Raw genomic sequence first — 9186 nt, forward strand, 5'->3', positions numbered from 1 at the left:
ATATTTTCCCTTTCTCCCAGTTTCTTTGTTTGATTTGGGTTCGGGGTGTTTTTTGAAGAAATTATTTAGTGCTTTTAACATATTTTCAATTATCACACAATTATCCTTTATTCATAGGAAAAGGATATCAGTGGAAATCAAGGCTAATTAAGAGGAACTAAAACCATAGGGTATCAAATGAATGCAGTATACTAAGCCTTCATTAGGTGGTAGAAAGGTGGGCAAAATGTTCATTGTAAATGTGGTGGGTGACATTTAGTCAAATAGAATCTCTATCAGGCACTATGCACAATGAGATTATGAATGACAGGATCTAAGGCTATTCAGTCTGGAAACAATGCAAATCAAATATCTTAGATGAAAATGTTCTTTCTAAAACTAAATGTTTAAAGGAGGGTATTTCTGGTAGAGATGGGATGCCACAAGAAAGGAAGCTACAACTCCATGGTGATTTGTTGACTAAAGGATAGAAAGCCGTTTGTTTACTCTGATCTGTGATGGAGCTGGGGTTAGAACCTGGTCAAAGATTTGCCAGGATCCCAGTTCATGAAGTATCACATTCATTGAAAAGCTCAAAAGAAACAGGGATTTTCTGGTTCAAATATAACACTATGTTATGACTAATTGTGGTCTTATATCATCTCTTTAGTTATCTTTGAAATCCTAAAAGAATGAGGGGTTAAAAAATTTTTAAAAAGTAATCTAAACCCACAAAGCTCCAAAAATGCTCATTTTTGAAAGAAAAAAATATTCACACTTAGGAATATAATTTTCCCATAACTGGTGAAATTATGACTATTGTTCTTCTGAGGTCAATTCACTCAGAAATAAGACAGGTTTTCTCATTCAAACTACTAATTAAAGCAAAACCAAATAGAGAAAAATCTAAATTAAGTGGGAAAAGGGTCATACTGAATATGTAGCTAACATAAGTTATCCTCCCCACCACCAATCTTTAGCAAAGTTTCTAAGGGCTATCCACTTGAAAAGATGTACATAAATTCATTTTTATGCTGACTTCTTGTATAACCAAAGTCCAAAGAATTGAAAAAAAAAAAAGAAACAAAGAAACAAAAAAGAACAAAGACTAGTTAATGTGGGAACTAAACAATCCAAAGCCCTGAACAACATCCAGTTCCTGTGTTAGGTTGTGTCATTGTACTAACGATGCCTGGACTGCAAGAATGATACTTATTTAGAAAACCTTGTGAAAATTTATAAAGTTAAAGAAATTTTAATTTTTCTAAAGGAGTAACAATAGCAAGCTTAGCGAATCACTTTGATTCAACTCTAACATGCCCACAGACTGTAACCTATTATTTAACCAGGTATACAATACAGTGTTTATGTTTTACAGTGATTTTATTTAAATAATTAGAAGAAATCAATTGCTGTTCATAATGAAAATAAATCTGGCAATTTGCTTACAATCTCACATTTGAAAATAAGTAAAATTTTGTGCAAACACATAAAGGGCAAATTTATCATTTTCATTAGAAAAAACTTCTGAGGGGGAGAGGAGAGAAATGCCTAAGAAACACCGAGGTCTGTTGGGTAACATTTTCATTTAAAGATTTTAAGATAGAAAAATAAGTCATCCAATTCTGAGGAAATCAGATTCTAAATGAGTACATCTTTCATTAATTTATCATAATTCGTTCTCAAAATTACCAGCATGGGTAAGTTAAAGAGTGATAAATTAAATGCCTGCAATGTATCATAACAGTAATTTTAATATTCTAACCATTTCATGAGATTGCGCTAAATGTTCTGTCCAATTACATTATAACTGGCCAAACCTGTGTGATTGCCTGCTTCAACCCCAGATTTCTTCTGGGGCTGCAGGGGAAAAAGAATCTATCTGTATTGATTATTGAAGACCACACAATTTATAAAGCAACACTGTCCCCATTTGGATTCTAATGAGTTATCTAGTGGTTCTCCCAGTTACTCTGATGTGAAAATCCGGAGCAGGACTACTTGAAGGAAGAAGCAAAAACACAGTTCATATTTGCTTCCAGGATGCTGAGCAGGTGATTGGTTGTAGAGATTGAGGAGTCAGATGTGTATTTTCTTTCCCTCTTCTTTTTGAAACAAAGTTTTACCGTCCACATGTACAGTGTGTTCTTCTTCAACTTCCAGTTTTCACTGAGTCGGCTCCACTTGGTGTGGTGGATCCGGGGCCCTTGGTTGCCAGGATGGGTTAGCCGACCAGAGAGAATGGGGCTTCTCCACCCCCACAGCCTTGGGCTGTGCCCCAGAGGAGGGGAGAGGAAAGCTACCCTCCATCCTCTGGGGGCCAGAGCCATTATCACTGGGTGGTGGAACGCAGCCGCCGTACGCTGTGCCCACACACATCTGGGGCTCCTTCCTCCACAGTGTCGGTTGCACTGACCCTATACAATAAAAAAAGAAAGAAATTTTAGAATTCACATCATGCACAATCTCCAGCAAGAGATATCTTAATAGAGTGGTTGGAGACTAGATCTAAACTGTGGCACAAAATGAGCCCATTCCTGAACCATTCAAGACCCAATGCTTTAAAAATTAAAATACTTTTGGTTGGTTGAGATGATTCAAAGGACTATGCTACCTGAGATTGCTCTTTCACTTTCCCTGTGTATTTCCTCTCTCCCTGTCTGGACCATAAGTGACTTGAGGCGAGAGCTCAGGCTGTGAACGCACTTGCATTCCTATCCCCTCGCATGGTGCTCTGACCCTCTCGTGGTGCTTCCCACTGGGCCTGCACCCACTGATGTTGGCTGAGGTCAATGAATATGGTTCTATGGGTGCGCCACTGGCACAGCCTGTGATTTTAATAGGTTTTCCAGGAGCAGAGGAGGGATTAGGAAAGTCCCAATCTTGATTTATGAGACAGCTGGACATGATATTAGGAGACAGTTGTGTGAGTGGCATGCAGAATGGCTCAAGCTGTTTGCAATAGAGTGACCCAAAAGAGAAATATTCTAATCTATTCCTGAGTACTCAGCTGAGTCCTTAGCTCTTTCCTGAGTTTAACCATATTATGGCCAAATCATTGTGCTATTGGTTAACTTACAAAAGTATAATATATGTGCCTCTAGAGTAGATTACCTTTATAACAAAGAATTCTGTATTTTTAGCTCTTCAAGAAAAAGTAGAATGTAACTATAAGATATTCCATTACTTTCTAATAATGCTACGAATAACAACAAAATCAAAGCAACTTTTGAAAATGATGAATGTTTTCATTATCCAGGCAACAACACTGGGAACAGTGCATACAGCATGATAATATTTACCATAATTTTAATTGTCAATTCCTAAGTGTACCTTAATATCCAGGGTGTTCCTCTGGATATTATGAAGTAAAGTTCAACTGAATTGGGTTCCATGGCAACATATGTATGAGAGGTAAGTTTAGAGTAAGTTTTAAAAAATAAGAAGCCTATGTTCTCTCTACAAGGAAATCTGAGGAGGAGAGCATGGTAATAAGCATATTTGTGAAGGGCAAATATCAGAAAATGTAAGTGCAGCTGAAACGCTAGCAGAGGAACTGTTTTTGTTGGCTCCAAGGTTCTCTGAACCTTTCTCAAAGCTTATGATACAAAGTATATTCAGCCTTGTTCTCTGAGTTATGAAACAGAACTTTGATATCTGAGACTGAAACCCCAGAAGTTGATCATAATACAACTCTTGTCAAAGGCATTATGTCAACGCATATCTAACGCCATTTCTACCTGAGGCGGGTTGAGTTCCTGAACAGCCTGAGGACCTGGATTGATTTGTGGCCCCTCTCCCAGTGGCTTGGATGGACTTCCTAGATGTCCAAGCTTACAGCTGAAGGCTAGCCCTGATAAGACTTGAATATTCCCCATTCCCTGGGAGAAACCCCTGATTAACCTAAATGTACAGGAACCTTTCCTTCTAGAACATGGAACACATTTTCTTAGATCCATTGACAATGTCACTGGAACTATAACGACAACTACAAATACAAACCCAAACCCCAAGAATGACCTCAAAACCCAACCTAACTCAAAATGAGTCAACTCATCGTGCGCTTGCTCAAAGTGACCTAGCAGACTGTATGTGACCAGTTTTGAGACCATGGTAACCTCACATCTAAGACAGGAATCCAGGCCAAATATCTTTCTCTGAAGCTCAGTGGCATTCCAATACAGCCAGCGGCTCACATAGCTTATCCAATTTAACTCTTGCTTCTGGGCTTAAATGACACTTATCACATCCAGAAAAACATTCAGGAGGAAGGTAAAGATAACCATTCACCAGACTCCAGGGAGGTAAACTGGCCAACATCTGCTGCCTGGCCGTCCTGGGGGACCACAGGTTGATTCCCATCCCCGAGATTCTGGTGTTCCTTTAGAACCACAAACTGCAGAGAATAAAAGGGAGGGAGAGAGAGAACATCGTTATAATTCATAAATTATCTCACATACATGAAATCAGAGGCTACGGCTTCTCATGTTCATACTATGGAAGTTGAAAGCTGAAGGAAAGGTCCTGTCAAATTTATTTCTCTGGCTAATTAATGAGAAGTTTAGTTCAATTTGAAACTTGATGTTACTCTCTATTAAAGCAACCAGGCCCTATCAATATCTTTACTGAACGATCTATCCTAATTCCAGAATCCCAAGTTTTGGGTCATGCTTTACTGTAATCAACCGAAGAATCCATAAGTGTTCTAAGCATTGACAATAGGCCAGAAAAAATAATATCTCCTATAAGATGTGCTCCAACTTTTCAAACGTGTGTGTGCAGTTAATAAAATTCATTTAACTATGCTACCAAGTTCTGAGTAATTGGAGTCATGCATGGGTAGTAGTAACTAAGAGTGCAATTACTATTTGCAGGAATCCACCAAATGCTTTTCCATGGTTGAACAGTGTGGGAACCAGAATTCTAAAAGGCAGGCACAGAAAATAACATTTCTTTTGGGCAAGAAAATGATTATTTCTGTTATTATTTGTATTATCCACAATTGGTGTGGCACTTGCAATGGGGGCTGATCAGAGTTCACTGGCTCACATTCACACCTCATACACTGAATATTAAAATAGATCAATGATAAAAGGAAAGAAAAGAAGTGACCTCAGGCCCCAGAATAAAGGATGCAGTTTGGCAAAGTCCTTCCTTACGGATCAGTGACTCAGAGGAGGGACTGCCCAAGGTTTTGGCTAATCAAGCTCCATTGGTTCAGAAATGAGCCCTACATAAGAAGAAGCCCATAACTCAGAAATACAAGGAGGAAAAGGGAATGGAAAAACCTTGCTCAGGTTTTGAGAAAAGTATAGAAAGGAATGATGAGTGGAGTTGATTCGGGAGAGAAATGTTGATCATGGAAGAGTGGATCCCCTGAACACGTGTTTCTATTCTCTTACTAGAGGCTGGTGCACGAAATTTGTGCACAGGGGGTGGGGGTGTCCCTCAGCCTGGCTTGCACCCTCTCCAATCTGGGACCCCACAGGGATCGGGCCTAAACCAGCAGTCGGACATCCCTCTCACAATCCAGGACCGCTGGCTCCTAACTGCTCGCCTGCCGGCCTGATCGCCCCCAACTGCCCTCCCCTGCCAGCCTGATCTCGCCCCTAACTGCTTGCTCCCCTGCCGGCCTGATCGCCCCTAACTGCCTCTGCCTTGGCCCCCGCCACCATGGCTTTGTCCGGAAGGAAGTCAGACATCCGGAAGATGTCCGGTCGATCCGGTCTAATTAGCATATTACCCTTTTATTAGTATAGATTTCCCACAACACTAATCCCTCTCCTCGTCATGAATGGACTCCCTGAAGCAACATTTTGCAAAATCAATATGTGACCCACTGTTATGGGGGTATGCCCATTATTTCCGGCTCCAGTCAAAACTCAGCCTTCTGCACTGCAAAATTTCCAACCACATGTCCCTCTGTGAGCAGAACATAGGTCTCTGAATCCTGGGCTGAGACATGGATGGCAGCTGACAGAACCAGATTTGTTTCTGCAGCTGCTCCTCCTCATTTGCGTGCTCAGCTCTGTCCCGCTCTCATTGATATCTGGTGAGGGCGACTGAGTTTTGGAGCCCCCGTTCCGCCCCCCCCCCGCCCCCCCCGCCCCCACTCGTCCAGCAATCAACAAGCTGCTCATGACAACAAGCTGCTCATGGCAACGGCAAGTGTTTTTGATTTCTTAAAAAGATACACACTGATTGTATCTCCTTCTCTCCCTGAGTTAAGTCAGGTGAATTAAACTTGCTACTCAAAACCTGAACGAAATACCATATAGACTGACAAGTGCAACCTGTGGACTTAGAAGTCACAAGGCCTCGAAGAACTGAGGACGTTCTATAGCAAAGTGCACCCAGAATCACACACTTACGGAATCTCTAGAGACAGAGGAATCTTAAAGCTCATCGAACGCAAACCCCTTGGTGTCCTGAAGAGGAGGCAGGGGTACGTGACCTGCTGAAAGTTAGACCTCCATTTGCTGTGAGGGTCAGTCAGGCTAGAACCCACATTTCTAATTGTATTTCTATACTCAGGTTCAACCACAAAATCAGTATACGCTGGATAATAGTATAGGCTGGGCAGATGACCACTTAGCGGTCAAAAGCGTAACTGCAGGAAAGCTATCCTCCGGGAATGCACATGAGGTGGAGGCAGGGAAACGGGCAAAGTGATATGGGAAGGGCTCCAAAATGTGCCTTTGCCTCTCCATGAGCTCTCCTAATAAACGTTTCCCTGTTTGCCCACAGGTTTCAATCCCCCATGGACCTGCCATATATTCCAGCCTCTTCCACAATCTTTCCCACCAATAATACCAACAGCACACAGTGAACCAGTCAAGTCATCTCTGACAGGTTTCTGGGAACAAAAATACCAAGTTTCAAACGTTTAGCCTGTCTCAAGGCTGCCCTCTAGTGTTCGAAGAACAATTACTGAAGTGGGTCATCTGGGAAGCATTTTGAACTTGAATCCATAGGGTTGCCAGATAAAATATAGGACACCTGGTTAAATTTGAATTTAAATTTGAACTTTCAGTATTAGTATGAATTGAACTAGGTGGACCGTATTTTTTATTTGCTAAGCCTGGCAACTATTTTGCTGCTTCAGTTCAGGGATTTAAAATGTTTGTGAGGAAAGAAATAGGCAGACAATTAGGAAAATAACCTTGGGTTTCTAAGACATCCATCTGAAGAGGATCTCCTACAATTGGGAAAGACTTTTCATATACACATCAAAATCCACGTTATAGGAAAAAACTGCATGATCGAAAGAAAGGTTCCGTAAGTTTCTTGTGCAATTAAAGTATGGCACTACTGTAGCCTGTTGGATTACTTTACTTTAGGGCAGAGTCCCCGCAGCCCAACCAGGACCCTGACCCCCCCCCCCCCCCCCCCCGCCCAGTTATTGTGGTGTTGGCTATCACATTAACACCCGCTGGAAGCTAGATCAGCTTCCAGTCTCTCTGAACTCAGAAGAACAAGAAAAACTGAGCTGGGATTAATACAAAGCCAATTTCTTGCTTCATGCACTTTGGTCACATTACCCAAGGTTGGGGGCCAGGGGACATCCCAGCCTCTCCATCTGCAGGCCTGGCGCTCACATCTCTGTTCGAGTCTTCGTAAGGGTTTTTTGGATTTTTCGATAGCAGCTTCTGAGTCCTGCAATCAAACCAAAATGTGAGACCATCTCAACACAACACAAAACAGTAGCCCACTCAGGGATGGTCAGGGATGACTACGTTTGCTACTGCAATTTAGGTACTTAAAATGCATGGGGGAGATGAAACATTAAGAAAACTAGAAAGACAACTTGGGGTTTTTAAGGCCTTACTTTCTGCAGAACTTTCCAGATGATGTTTCACTTTTTCCAAGGTGCTGTGAGATGGGGGTGGGGGTGGGGTGGGAGGGTGGCGTAAAATGGAAATGGGGAGGGAGCCATGAATTTATTGAATACTAACTACATCCTAGGCACCGTCCTAGGACTGGAGATATAGCAACCCCCCAAAACAACAACAAAACATCTCTACCTTAACGGATCTACACTTTGGTGGGGAGGAGGGCAGTCTACGGAAATAGTTTCACAGCAGTCGCGTGACACACTATATCAGCTCCATTTCATAAGTGAAGCCAGTGGGGCCGGAAGACAGTGTGACCACCCAAGGCACCCCGCTAACTAGGGCAGCCCAGGGGCTGGTCACAGTCACATGACGCCTCGGCTCCTTCCACTGGCTCACTGTGGCCTCCTGCTCACAGGCATTACAGGCAAGAACACGGGGAGTGGAGGCCCAAGAGCACATCGTATCATAGCTGCCAAGCCAGGAAATAGACTAGGCCTCCTACCTCCAAATTCAGTTTTATAAATATGTCTTTGGCTGAAAAAAATTTAGCACTGAGTCTATACAATGCATGGTGTCATGCTCTAGGGCAGTGGTTCTCAACCTTCTGGCCCTTTAAATACAGTTCCTCATGTTGTGACCCAACCATAAAATTATTTTCGTTGCTACTTCATAACTGTAATGTTGCTACTGTTATGAATCGTAATGTAAATATCTGATAGGCAGGATGGTCTTAGGCGACCCCTGTGAAAGGGTCATTCGACCGCCAAAGGGGTCGTGACCCACAGGTTGAGAACCGCTGCTCTGGGGGGAAAAGGAGTCTGTACAATGCATGGTGTCATGCACTAGGGGGAAAGAAAGTCTCTATAATGCATGGTGTCATGCACTGGAGGGAGGGGAAGGAAGGGAGATCTAGAACTAAGGTGAGATCCCTGTCCTCAAAGCAGCACCTCCCAAGGGGGAGAGAGGGGTGTATGATGTACGGAGCAGCCATAGAGTGAAGGGGGGGGGGGTGCGGGTGAGGAAATGCAGTGGTGCAGACCACCAGCCAGCCCCGGGAGTCCAAAGCAGCACACCGTCTTGGGCCTGCCGCAGCCTAATTCCGTGTAGTAGGGCACCCTGTGTCCGATAGGTCTGCCTGGGCGTCTGAGCAAGGGCAGCAGGAAGGTAGGCGCTGCTGTGAAAGCCCCATCTCAGGAGCTGCGAATTCGCTGTAACCGAGGCTTCCATCCAGGAAAGGTTGTGGGCTTATTATTTTTAAGCAAAGGCATTAAGCAAAGGCATGAAGCAAGTGGCTAATGGAATCAATTCCAACACGACAGAGTTACAGTTTGTCACAGAATACTTCCTGTTGTTCCAGGAAATCTAGATTATG

At 42.9% G+C, this 9186-nt stretch overlaps 1 protein-coding gene across 1 annotated transcript in view; it reads right to left on the reverse strand.

Annotated features, from left to right (window-relative positions):
- Nucleotides 1–1258: 1258 nt before the first annotated feature.
- EGF (epidermal growth factor) overlaps nucleotides 1259–9186 on the reverse strand; it is an 82986-nt gene continuing 75058 nt past the window's right edge. Inside the window, exons 22-24 of the mRNA XM_014447088.2 lie at nucleotides 7521–7635; nucleotides 4270–4375; nucleotides 1259–2396 (exon numbers count right to left, since the gene is read on the reverse strand). Of these exons, the coding sequence (XP_014302574.1) occupies nucleotides 2146–2396; nucleotides 4270–4375; nucleotides 7521–7635 (472 nt within the window). The 3' untranslated portion in view covers nucleotides 1259–2145. The remainder of the gene's footprint in view (nucleotides 2397–4269; nucleotides 4376–7520; nucleotides 7636–9186) is intronic.

The sequence above is a fragment of the Myotis lucifugus genome, unplaced genomic scaffold (genome assembly GCF_000147115.1).
Source record: "Myotis lucifugus unplaced genomic scaffold, Myoluc2.0 scaffold_611, whole genome shotgun sequence".
Classification (NCBI taxonomy): domain Eukaryota; kingdom Metazoa; phylum Chordata; class Mammalia; order Chiroptera; family Vespertilionidae; genus Myotis; species Myotis lucifugus.